The sequence below is a fragment of the Rutidosis leptorrhynchoides genome, chromosome 7, assembly GCF_046630445.1.
Source record: "Rutidosis leptorrhynchoides isolate AG116_Rl617_1_P2 chromosome 7, CSIRO_AGI_Rlap_v1, whole genome shotgun sequence".
In the NCBI taxonomy this organism is placed as follows: Eukaryota; Viridiplantae; Streptophyta; class Magnoliopsida; order Asterales; family Asteraceae; genus Rutidosis; species Rutidosis leptorrhynchoides.
In genome coordinates, this window is record NC_092339.1 from 222,506,642 (window position 1) to 222,520,301 (window position 13,660).

The 13,660-nt window shown below is 36.6% G+C and overlaps 1 protein-coding gene across 1 annotated transcript; it reads right to left on the bottom strand.

Moving 5' to 3' along the window:
* Positions 1-6,377: 6,377 nt before the first annotated feature.
* On the bottom strand, positions 6,378-8,245 carry LOC139859891 (uncharacterized). The gene is made up of 2 exons (XM_071848666.1): positions 7,605-8,245; positions 6,378-6,390 (listed from the first exon to the last, which is right to left on the bottom strand). The coding sequence occupies exons 1-2, from the start codon at positions 8,243-8,245 to the stop codon at positions 6,378-6,380; spliced, it is 654 nt and encodes a 217-aa protein (XP_071704767.1).
* Positions 8,246-13,660: the final 5,415 nt, after the last annotated feature.

A 13,660-nucleotide genomic window follows, 5' to 3' on the forward strand; every position in this document is an offset into this window, starting at 1 on the left:
TGCCCTAAACCAGCCTCTTCCTCCTGCTATTGCTAATCTGATGCATCCTGGAACCTTGGAGAAGGTCAATGAGACAAAGGACAAACTGGTGAACCTCAAGATTGATGTCTTTGATGATGTGTGTAGTAGGGATGAATCATCCGCCAAGGATGTCCTTGGTCTGCAGTTTACATGAATTCTGTAACAATTTTCTGAACAATGTCTGTAATAAACTTGGCTGCTTTTTATGTTACAAATACATGCTATTTTTATGATGATGTTTGTCTTTACCCTTATTCCAAATACTTTGACGTTTCTTACTAAAATAAATCTGCTATGCACTTAAGCATATAATAAATTTCTATGCATAATTGCATATTGCATAACTGAATAAACATATGGAAAAGTGTTTGATATAATTCTTATGAAGATGCCTTGCATTGTTAACTTTTTCTTAATTAATAACATATCCAATATTGAAATTTTACTTTGCAAACATCATGCCTTCAAATAATTGGTAGGACATTAAAGTCCATTATATGCTTTCCGTTATAAAATTAATAAGGAATAGTTATGAAGTATTTTTGAAGAGTGGTTATGAATTAATAACCTTTCCGCCATATGCCTTCTGTCATAAAGTTTATGAGGAAGAGTTGTGAAATATTTTGTCCTTCATATATCGTAAGAACTTCATTCGTTTTGTGAAGTAAGTTTTTATAATGTTTGTCATGACAAGTATCTAGTTTTTCATTTTGCCTCGGTGCGTTCTAGTAAAACTTTAACGTTTTCTAGCCGATATCTTGTGCCTTTTGCTGGCCGGCATAAGAGCATCCGCCATCGGAAGTATAAAAATACTCTCCTTCTGTGAGCAGGATATAAATGCAATGTTTTACATTTGTCACAGGCAGCACTTTGCATAAGAAAAAGATAAGATGTTATTAACTGATAGTGAGCAGTACAAAAACAAATCATGATGAATTTAGGTGGATCAGGCCTAATTAGTACATTATAAAAGTTCAATGTATGCCGTTGTAAACATAGGCATTGTAGCATAACTACAATAACGTAGAGTGAAATGATAAACTTTGCTCTTCATAAAATGCTGAAATTTGTTCTTCACACGCCAAGCGCCTAGCGCTGTTCGGCTTGAATATTTGATCATGGTGTAAAAAATTCTTGAACTTCATCATCTCTGAACAATTGATTACTCCTTCTCTGATTGACCCTGTCCTCTGGAAAATTTGCAAATGTAGATCGTTCCCTAGTTGGGGCTACATACTGTGAATGTATGGCAGCCACTCCGTTAGGAGTTGAGAATCTGATCTCTGCATGAGCAGTTGATGTTATTGCTCCAAATTTTGCCAACGCTGTTCTTCCAAAAAGAACAATAAAACGAGAAGTGCCTTCTAAAATAGTGAAGTCAATTGTTTCAGTCCTCAGCAATGGGTATGTTCCCATGACAACCTCCAAACGAATTCGCCCTATGGCGTTCACCGGTGCTCCTGTCAATCCTGAAACCTTCAGACTTGTCCGCCTAGCCCTATCCTGCACGTGCCTTGGGAAAGTTCTCAAACAATGCCAATAAATGATGTCAGCCACACTGCCTGTATCCATGTAGATACGGCTGATGAACTTATTAGCAATTTCTGCTGATATGACCACTGGCTGAACGGATAAAGCCCAATTTTGAATTGGTTGAAAGATGATTGGAGCATGTCTCCAGCTGTCCACATTGTTGTTTGACTGCTTACCGTCTTCATAACAACTGTCATTAAACCACACCATCTTAATTACCATATCTGGAGTTGGTTCACGCTCCGCTATCCAATCTCCGTACTGGTTTCTGTTATCTTTTCCACCATGTTCTTCCCTTCTTCTGTTCTCACCCCGACGACCTCTTCCACCATCATTTTTCTGCCATGGAAATTTCTTGTGAGAATCATTTCTCCTGTATTGTTTGCCTGGCAGCAAGTGATTTAACTCTCCTACCTTGATCTTTGCAATGATTTCTCTCATCAAAGATTTGAAATTATCTGTGTCATGACCCCATGCCTCATGAAAGTCACACCATAACTCACTCCTTGGACCATCTCTTTCTTCCATAGGTGTTGGAGGATTGAAAGCAGTCCGGATGGATTCAGTAAAAAGAATCTTTTTGGGAGTTTTGGTTAATGCCATTATCAATGGATGTCTCTCTAAGGGCCTCCTTTGTGATTAAAATCATTGGGATGATTATTGTCTCTCCATCCGCCATTGGAATTGTCATTTCTCCTTTGGTTTCGATCAAAATACCATCCTCCGTTGTGTGGTTTGGTACTGCTACTGCTTCCATCAAACTTGCTTGGTCCTTGCTCGCCGGCTCGGACATGCTTTTGTGCAACTTCCAATGCTTGGTGCAGAGTTTTTGGTAGGTCATACCTTAACGTATGAACAAGTGCACTAAACCTTCGCTGATCCAAGCAGAAAATAAAGCCAGACACTAGCTGTGACTCTGGACAGTCAGGTATTTTTTGTGCTTCAAGCATGTATCTCTTCATGAAATTACTCAAGGACTAATTATGATGCATTGTTATCTCATGTGCATCAAGACGTGTCAAAGTGCAGCTACGAAGATTTTGATACTGCATAATAAACTTTGCACGAAGATCCAAATAACTTGTAATACTCCTTAATGGTAAGCTAGCAAACCATTCCCTTGCCATTTTCTGCAACACCATAGGAAACATATGACAAGCTACCTCGGCATCCAAATGCTGCAACCTCATTGCACCCTCAAACATGGTAAAAAAATCTTCAGGATCTGTAGTGCCATCATAAACTCCAATTGCCGGTATGCCAAGATTTTTGAGCAACGGATAGTCAGCAATTCGATCAATGAAGCACTGAGTGGACTCTGCCATAGCTGGTGGCTTTGTAGTTTGCTCTCCAGTAATTAAAGCAAAAAAATTATCTACAGCCACAGCGCGGACGGCGGGCTGAGCTAAACGTTGCTTATACTTTACCGGAGCTGTCTGCTTAAGGATTCCATTTAAAAGTAATGCTGCTTTCTTCTCAGACATGAACTCCTCCTTCTCATCATTCTCTTCTTCAGAATCAATGCCAATATAGTTGAATTCATTGTCATCTTCAGAATGATCAATAAGACTACCCAACTTGTCCAGTATCTTTGATAACTTGTATTTTGACATAGACTGCTTCTTCATGATTTGCTTGTTTTTGCCATCCGTCTTCCGTCGAAAAGATGTAAATGGTATACATCATCGTGGTTGCATCAATGGTCGCTTCTCTGGATTAGTAACAAAATTTTGAAGCCTTTCTGAACACTTTTAGTTGTTGTTTCTTCGATTATTGGCCTTTTCTCTGAATTAGTTGCCAAACGTTTGAGCCTTTCTGCAGTTTCAGCAACTGTTTCTTCAATTGTGCCTTCTAGTAGCTGAATAGGTGCATCCTCTTTAGGCATCAGTGGATAAGTCACCACACCTTCAGTTAATAGATTGTTGACTGCTTCAAGTACGTTTGTAGATGGAGCTTCAGTTGTTTTTGTTCCTTTTCCATTTCGCGTGTTCTTGACATTAGCGGATGGTGCCATTGTTAACACCTATTTCCTTATGAGGTAAGGCTTAGTGTATCAACACAATACTAGAAGTATCTAGCTAAAGGTGGGGGAGTGTTGCCGATTGATGATTACCCTCGGGAAATAATCCCTGCAGACCCGGTTCACAAGTATAGAAACTTGTGGGGTGGCTTAATCAATCTGTGTCCTTTGAGCATTAAGCTATTAGCCGGATGACTTCTAGTGAGAGAAAGTACTGTAAGAGAGAGAGAAAGGTGAAGTCTCTGCTCACAAGTTGTCAGAATGTCTGAATGTGTAAAATGACGACCCAAGGGGTCTATTTATAGTGATAAATCCACCGGATTATTCGGGGACGCATGTCAGATGATGATACATTCTGTTACTTGTGATCTGAAATATGCGCTGGATGTGACGTTCTCCGGTCAGGGCTTGAGCACTAGGCGGCCTTCAGGGCTTATGCATGACGGAAGCAGCCTGCACAGCGGAGAACGCTTGACGGACTTTTTCACAAAACCATTGTTCTCAGTGTTTCTGATGCTAATTTCATGTGAATATTATGCCTTTATGCGTGCATATGATAGGATACACCATTAATCATATAGCAGTAAAAGTAAGAAGTAGCATGCAGCAGTTCCGCAGAAACAAGTAAACGAGCAAGTTGTAGATTAGTCCTATTAGTGAATCTTACTCGACTCGGTCAAGACACACTAATGTAACATAATTCCCTACAACCAATGCTCTGATACCAAATATGACGCCCCGTACAAAATCAACGTGTACGGATCATCAACAACAGGATCATTACATGGTTACAACACTATATGCTGTTTAAAAACAAGTTTTGCATTCATGGAAAGATAATGTTTTTACCAGCGTCAAATGTTTTACAAAAGATAACGTGCTTCTATGAATAGAGAGCATTAACATAAGTACGTGACACAAAGGTCATTACAAAGCCATTGTTCAAATGTAACATAAGTTGTGAATGCAAATTAAAAGTTTCATGATTGAGACATCTCTAAACAATGCAGCGGAAGTCTAACGCGGCTAGTCTATAACAGCAAGTTTAACAGCGGAAGCAACAACGTCTAAGCACCTGAGAAATAACATTCTTTAAAATGTCAACACGAATGTTGGTGAGCTATAGTTTTTGTAAACAACGATATAATGTAGACCACGAGATTTCGTAATCAAAACAGTATGAAAAGTATATGCTTGTCCGTGGACACTCGGTAACTAACTTAACGTAAACATAATATACCACCCCCTAAAAGTACACTTGACGAGTGCGTAAAACAGACGAAGTATTAAACACCCGTTAAATGCTAGCGCGACTAGCCCGAGTGGGGATGTCAAACCCTATGGATCCATATCTAAGATTTGCGTCTACCGGTTCATAAACCAATAGTAAAACGTTACCGAGCTAAGGGGAAAATTTGTGCCGTTATATCACCCACACATATATAAAGTTTAAGTACTCGTGTCAAGTATGTAAAACATAAAAAGCACATGTATTCTCAGTCCCAAATATAGTTAAAGTAAAAAGGGAGCTATAACTCACAATGAATGTGCGGTAAAAGTCGATATGAAAAGTATGTAAGTAGTAAGTCGGTCCGAAAGGTCCTCAACCTAAGTCAAAGGTTACTAAGTCAGTAAATCGTCCCAAAAAGTTTAAAAGTAAATAGGTTAAGTCTTAAGTATCATCATTATCATCATTCGTAAAAGATAAAGTAAGGTTTCAACAAGAATAGAGATCGAAATGAATAGCTGAATTCATACAGCCGTTACGACCTCTATACAAACTGGAATGACGTGCGGTCAGTAGATAAGGCTTCGTTTATGAGTCCTCTTACAGCTGTTCGAAATGCAAATCCTAACTCGATGTCGTTTGACCATGGCGACGGTCAAAGCGCGAGTAGGTCAGAAATTTCAGCACGTCGTTACAAAGACGTTGTGAACTTTGGAAGGCTATAAATTCTAAACCGTACATCGGATTTACCCGAGTCTTAAACGAAAAGTTATCTACACATCCCGAAATTTCTGGAAATAAATTTTCCAGAAGCTACAGGAGTAAGATCTAACCCTGAAAAACAGAAACAAGTGCTCCGGTGGGTTTCTTGGTGTTTGATGCTCATCACGGTTCTCATCCTTGATGCGTGTAAGCTTCAAGTGTACAACTCTTTGATGTTATAGCATCACTTTGACCAAGTTTCAATTATCAACACATAATGTCAAGACTAAGAATAAATACAACTCACTTAAGAGTTTTAGAAGGATGATGAACCAAGGTTACATAATGTTCTTAGTTTCAACACAAACTCAAGTTCTATTCAAAAGTAAAGCTACAAACTTTGATTCAAATCAAACAAGCAAGACCATAAGTTACATAACTTAGATCAAACAAAATAATGAAATCCTAAGCTAGAAAGCTTGGATTCCTTAACAATACTTATGAGATTTCAAGCTAGAAAGCTTGTATCTTTTATGTTCTTGAATATCTTTAAAGCAAAAAGTTAGATTTTCAAGTTTCATGAACATCATAAACAAAGTTTTGATCTTTTAACAAAATAATGAGATCTTAAGCTACAAAACTTGGATCCAACAAAGTAATGAAGATCCAAAGCTAGAAAGCTTGAATCTTTTATGTTCTTGAAGATCTTTAAAGCAAAAAGTTAGATCTTCAAGTTTCATGAAGATCATAAACACAAGTTTTGATCTTTTAACAAAAATAAAGAGATATTAAGCTAGAAAACATAGATCCAAAAAAGTAATGAAGATCCAAAGCTAGAAAGCTTGAATCTTTCATATTATTGAAGATTCTCAATCAAGGTTTGAATCTACAAGATATAACAAGATCAAAAAGCTAAAAAGCTTGATCCTTTGATGATGATGATGATGATGATGATGATGATGATGATGATGATGATGTCGACTTTAAGAAGAAAACAGAAGAAGAAAATCAAGAAACTTACAAGCTTTTAGTGTGAGAAATACTAGAGAGAAAATTAGAGAGAAAGTGTGTGTGAAATGAGAATGAAATGAAGTGTGAAATGAAGAATGAGGCTTGAATTTATAGTGTTGGTGGGGTGGCATGGTGGCGACGGTTATGGGGGACAAGGGGGACAACTTTTGGTTTTGAATGGTGGTGGAACAAAGGTGGTGGTTGTTGTTGGGATCCCATGCAACATATGTAGTAATGGCTAACAAAAATGCTAGTATGTTGGCTCATCTTAATGGGTTTTTGTCCTACATCTTAATGGTTCATAAATCCATTAAAGTTGGGCTAATTTAATGGTCCATTAGCTAGAGTAGGGTGAGTCTAAGTCCATTAAGGTAAAAAGTCCAATAAGACTAACTAGTGCGCATTAGTAAATTACTAAGCGTAATTTAGTAACCAATAAGCCAAGTAATTGTCATTAGAAAATAACAATTAGTTTTAAGTAGTCATAATATTCCAATTACGACAAAAGTTTAACGTGTACAAAGTACATAGCTCGTTCTAAACGTCAAGTGACACTAACGGTCATAAAAGCATTCGAGGATCAAGTTAAGTGATTAAGCACGTTTTAAGATATTAACGAAAGTAATTAACATGAATTAAGATCCCAGAATGTAATCTAACACAGTACGCACAAATACGCAGTTTTGTGAAAATAATAAGGAATAAATATAAGTCGAAAAAGTCGGTTCGTTACACATATCATCTATAATACGCTTTTGCGTTGTGTTTTTAATTACCAAATCATCCACATAAGCCTCAAGATTACGTCCAATTTGACTTTCAAACGCAGTGTCAATTAAGCGTTGATATGTTGCACCCGCATTGATTAAACCAAAAGGAATCATTATGTAAGAAAATATGGCTTTGCCTGTATGGAAAGCGATTTTATCTGCGTCTTCCCTAGCCATTAGGATCTGATGATATCCCCGCGCCGCATCCAAAAAACATTTATATGGAAAAGCATGTAATGATTCCACTTTCAAATCAATTTCTGGAAGCGGATAGTTATCTTTAGGGCACGCTTTATTTAAATCCTTGAAATCAATGTACATTCTCCACGAGCCATCAGGCTTTTTCACCAAAACTGGATTCGCAATCCATGATTGATATTGAACTTCGCGTAAAATACCAGCTGCCACCAACTTTGTTACTTCTTCGCATAGCCACTTAGCGCGATCTGGGGCCATGCCTCTACGCTTCTGTACTACAAGTTTTAAAGAAGGGTTTACATTAAGTTTGTGTTCCGCAATATGACGTGGAACACCAGTCATATCATTTTTGCACCAAGCAAAAACATCCATGTACTGTGCAAGTAACTGCACGATCTGTTTCTTGGTATCCGCACTAACATTACTTCCCACTTTAATTTTTTGATCAGGATATTCAGGATTAATCACCACCATGTTGTCCGTAACATCAATGGTTTCTTGAACTGCACTTTTTACATTAACAGCCGCACAAATAGGGATGATGCTCGCTGAGCTTATCGTCGCAACACCTTTATGTGTTACGAATTTAATCATGTCATGAATGGTAGATGGAACAATTCCAAATTTTCCCAATGAAGATCTGCCCAACAACATGTTATAGCGAGAAGAAGTCCGCATAAAATAGAAATCTAGCCGTGCTTGACACACTAAACTATCATCATTTTCATCAAAAAGCTCAACATCTAAAGGGAAAACGCCCATAGGCAATGAAGATTCTCCCGCAAAACCAGTTAGCGAGGCTGCGGTTGGTTATATATTTCCCTTATACTCTGTGGCAGTTGAATGAAACATTGCTCATAAACAATGTCAACACTGCTGCCATTATTAATGTGAACTTTCATAATTGTGATTCCAGTTTGCGCAATTTTGCACGATATTACTATCGGCATTTCATAGAAATCGTCGCTTTGCATTTTTGGAAAACTTATTGGCGCAGATTATCAATTTTGATACATTTTTGCTGACTTTCGCTTTCTTCCCCATTTTTGAGCATTTGCTTGCATGGCGATAGCAATTCCGCGATCAATTCCCTTATCAGTCATTACTTCAATTAAACAAGCAATTTACCACAAATTATGAATGTATACACCTGTGAATCATCAAAATAACACACGATTAGAATTAAACAAGCCAATTAATTGTTTGATAGCACAAAACAAAAAATTTCGAGTTTTAATTTTAAAATGTGTCCCACGGATGACACCAATTGATCAATCCATAATTAATGAGTTACTTAATTAAGGATTGAGTGCAATTAAATTAAGATGGAGGATAGGATGTTTGATGATTATTTTGGGCCCTGGTGATCTTCTTTCACTTTAGCAATCAAGTGATCAGCCACCGCAACCCGGTCTTGATTGTTAATTAGCATGATTCACCTCAACACGATGTAAAAGTTCCTTGGGCAAGATCACAAGAGAATCTTACAAAGGTTCGGGCAAATGGTAGAGAATCAACAACCTATAAATTAGAGGCCGAGTTCTCTATTTATAGTATTCGAAATATTCACGGTCTACGGACTGTTTAACTATCCGCGAAAACTTAGCGAAGTGACTCGCAATCTTTTATTAACGAGGAAACTGATCCGCTATGTTTATTTTCAGCGAATATTCCAAGCTTTTCAAATATACTTCGCGTAACTTCTGTCTTTATCCTTTAGTAAATAAAATATACATATATAATGCTATGTATATGATCACCACACAAGTTGTACCTGGCCACTAGTCTTGGATACTAAATTGTGTACAAACTAATCTTAATCACTAAATTATATGAATAAGCTCCATTTCAAATTCGACCGCTCTAGGAACGACCCTATGTCATATTTGCCCTTGCTAACCCATAGGAAGGAATAATAGATTCGGGCCCAGCATATATAAATTAAACAATCAGCTGCTTCCGTTGATATCTTGAATTGACATTTTGTGACCTAACAACACCACATAAATAAACCATCCGATTTGGGCATATCACATGCGTATTTAACCTTTGGAATATATATGCATCATCAGTACTGCAGGTTTGACAAACCTCACTCTACAGACTGTGTGCTTATAACTTTATTACCGAATGCTTGATCAGCGTTTGCAATATGGGGTAAAGGAAGTCGTGTAGCGCAATACCTATCTGCGGGTTAAAGCTTTATATTCAAGTTCTCATAACAGATGTATATCTTTGCAACCCTTGGGTTGTGCGCTAGAAATCTAGTGGTCTAAAACAAAGAATTATTACACGGAATATTGTTTTTCAGACTCTGCTTTATTCTACTTAAACTTAGGGTTTACAAACTTAAAAACTAGACATGGTATTGTCTACAAGCATTTGAAACAACACTTTATTTTGATGTCACACACAGTTGAAACTTGACATCGCTGATTACAAACAGTTTTACACTTAACATTTGCTGTATGCACACTTTTGACATTAAACCTTGGTGGTTTTATACTGATAAATGTTTACTAATTCCTGAATACTGATTTTCGGATACCAATTTCTGATAACTGATTTTTCGATAAACAGATTTTGTAAAATGTTTTATGAAACATACGATGAATTATTTACCTAAACCTGTAGATTCACTCAACTTTATGTTGACCCGTTTTGCATTTTTTATCTCAGGTATTAATTACTTCCAATGTAGAACATTGTTGTTACATAGAAGTCAAGCTAAGCACTGGGATCAGAGTTAACATTCCGTTAGTGTGTTCTGACGGGGTGTTATAACGTGCATAGGATTCGCTAGAGTGTTATCCGTTTGTTCGGATCACTCAAATTCGTGTGTCGATACCACATGGTTCGTATGGGTGTATATCGTGTGTTTGTATCACCATGGGGTTAGTGTGTACTGTGTGTTTGTATCACCATGGGGTGGTACTTTAACTGTAACGACCCTGGATTTTCCAACGTTTATTTATTAATAATTACTATTATTAATACGTGTGATTAAACGAATGTATGTTATTACATTTACATGTTGCCATGACTATACGTACTTGACTTTAATTGCCCGAAACGTCTTTGTGACACCCGAAACTTTCACGAATAATATTTTTAGATATTATTTGCATTCATGATTAGTTTTATTAATCATTTTAATTAACTAAGGTTATTAGTTAATTACTTGGGCTTTAATTGGGTTTATTTGTTAAACTACTTGAACTTGGGCTTTATTAGTGTTATGGACTTATGACTTTGGGCTTACAAGCCCACCCTACTTGTGTTAATGGATTAATTAGCCCACTTAGACTTGTAAGTATTACTTAGAACTTGTAACTAGTTGGTTTGAACATTTGGAATCTAGTCATGCCATAATCCCCATGAAAAACCATTCTTTATCCTACTTTTAACATCTTTACTTGCAAGTAACCAACAAACAAAGCCATCCCCTTTGTAAGGGCTGCTGGCCGTCGCCTCCTAGGCAAGAGGAGAGGGATTTTGATTTCATTCTTACATTACTTCACTTGCTAGTTTACTCTCATTCAAACACACACTTTACTTGCTTCATTTTCTCTCTCAATTTTCTCTACACTCTTGTAAACACTCTTGTAAGTAACTTGAACAAATCCTCATTCTTTTTCTTGCAAGAACCAAAACATAGACTCTCATAATCATCATCATCTTTTGTTACTTGCTTGTTTGATTACTTGTTTGTTGTTGTTACTTTGTTACTTGTTATTATTTACTTACTAGTTTACAAGAATCAAACTTCTTAGTTTAATTCTTCTTTTATCTTGAATCTTCAAGAACATACAAGACATAAACTCTATAGTTTATGATCTTCACTTAATACTTGTTCAAAGATTATAAAGTTCATGGTTGAAAGACATACTTGAAGTTCATGAAGTAAACTTTAAAGCTTACTTTCTAAAGATCAAACTTTGGTTTGAATCTTTAAAGTATGAACAACCATGAATAATTTACTTGTTTACTTAGTTTACTACTTCATTCTTGCACTTTAATTTCATGATTTATGTTCTTGTTGGTCAAATGTTACAAGTTAACTTTGATCTCATTAATCTTGAACTTAAGGTTAACTTTAAAGTTCAAGAACATATAAAGGAAACTTTTTAATTATAACTTTGTATACTTATGCTTGATCTAGACTTTCGAGTCTTGGATCTTCAAGATCTAACTAAGAACTATGTTCTACATTTTAAGATCTTGATTTCATAAGTTCATTTTCAAGTTTGTAACTTATTATTAGTCTTATAGTTCATGTAAGTGTCAAACCTAAGACTTTGATGTAACTTTGGTTCATCAAACTACATGCAACTCTTAAGTGAGTTGTGCTTCATGTCTTAGACTTGCACTAGGGTTATGATGGTCAAGACTTGGTTAAGATGATGTAGATACATCAATGAGTTGTACACTTGAAGCTATATGCATCAAGGATGAGAACCATGATGAACATCAAGCACCAAGACCACCGGAACCCTTTTAAACTTACTGTTTCTGTCCAAAAGCTACTGATCTGATGTTTCTGTAACATACCAGTAGACCTGGGCTGATCTAACCTTGATTTTTAGATATAACTTTTCGAGTAGATAATTTTTCATATAAGACTCATCTTCATCCGAGTTACGGTTTAGGATTTATGGCCCTCTGATCGTCACTAGGTCTTTTAACGTTGTGCAGAAATTTAGACCTACTCGCACTTATACCGTTGCCACGGTCAAACGAAGACGAGTTAGCTTCTGGAATTTTTACCACATTTAAACGACTCATATATGGAGAAATGGCCACTGGTCTCACCTCTGTTCGGTATGTGTAGAGGCCGTTGTGACTGATCGAAGTCAGCCTTTGTTTTAAACTACTTTCATAAACGAAACCTACTTTACGTCTTTTGTTTGATGATGAATGATGATGACCTTTATGACCTTAAATACATACTTTTAAACCTATTAATACTATTTACTGACTTAGTATTATTTGCCTTAGGTTGAGGACCTTCGGACCGATTACTTGCACACCTTTTCCGAACCGACTTTACGACTACATTATCATTGTGAGTTATAGCATTCCCTTTTTACTTTAACTTATTTTGGGAACTGAGAATGCATGCGCTTTTATACGTTTTACATACTAGGCACGAGTACTTAAACTTTATATATGTGTGGGTTATATAACGGCAGAAAGATTCCCTTTAGCTCGGTAACGTTTAATCATTGGTTTATGAACCGGTGAACGCGAATCTTAGATATGGATCCATAGGGTTTGACATCCCCACTCGGGCTAGTCGCGCTAGCAGTCAACGAGTGTTTAATACTTCATAAACATACGCACTTGCCAAGTGTACTTTTAGGGGGTATTTTAAACGTTAAGTTAGTTACCAAGTGCCCACGGTTAAGCATATACTTTTACATACTTTCGAAACGCTCGTTGTAGCACTGAAATCTCGTGGCCTACTTACATTACTGTTATACTTAAACTATAGCTTACCAACCTTTGTGTTGACATTTTTAAGCATGTATTTCTCAGGTGCTTGAGGTTGCTTCCGCCGTGTACTAGTTTGTGCTGTAGACACCCGCTGCTTTGAGTTATCACCGCATGAACTACTTTACTTTGCATTCAAACATTTGTACTTTTGAATTATGACTTGTAACGACCTTTGTGGTCACATACACTTATTTATTGCTTCTACTTAGTGAAGCATACTTTTGGATTGTAAAACTTTCGATGTTGGTTTGACATCACTTTTAATTATGAATGCAAACTCTTTTTGAAAACGCATATAGTACTTAACCTTGTAATGATCCTGTTGTTGATGGTCCGTACATGATGATTTGGTACGGGGCGTCACATTAACGCCCTGTCCTAATCCATCTGGATGAAGTCCATATCGATTATAAACGATTCAAAATAGTTGATTACATCACGAGGTACTTGACCTCTAAATGATACATTTTACAAATGTTGCATTTGTTTTTAAAAGACAACCTTTCATTACATCAAAAATTTGACAGGTATGCATACCATTTCATAATATCCAAACTATAAATGACCTAATATGTCATTTACTTAATAATAATCTCTATTGAACTTCAACGACTCGAATGCAACGTCTTTTGAATTATGTCATGAATGACTCCAAATAATATCTTTAAAATGAGCAAATGC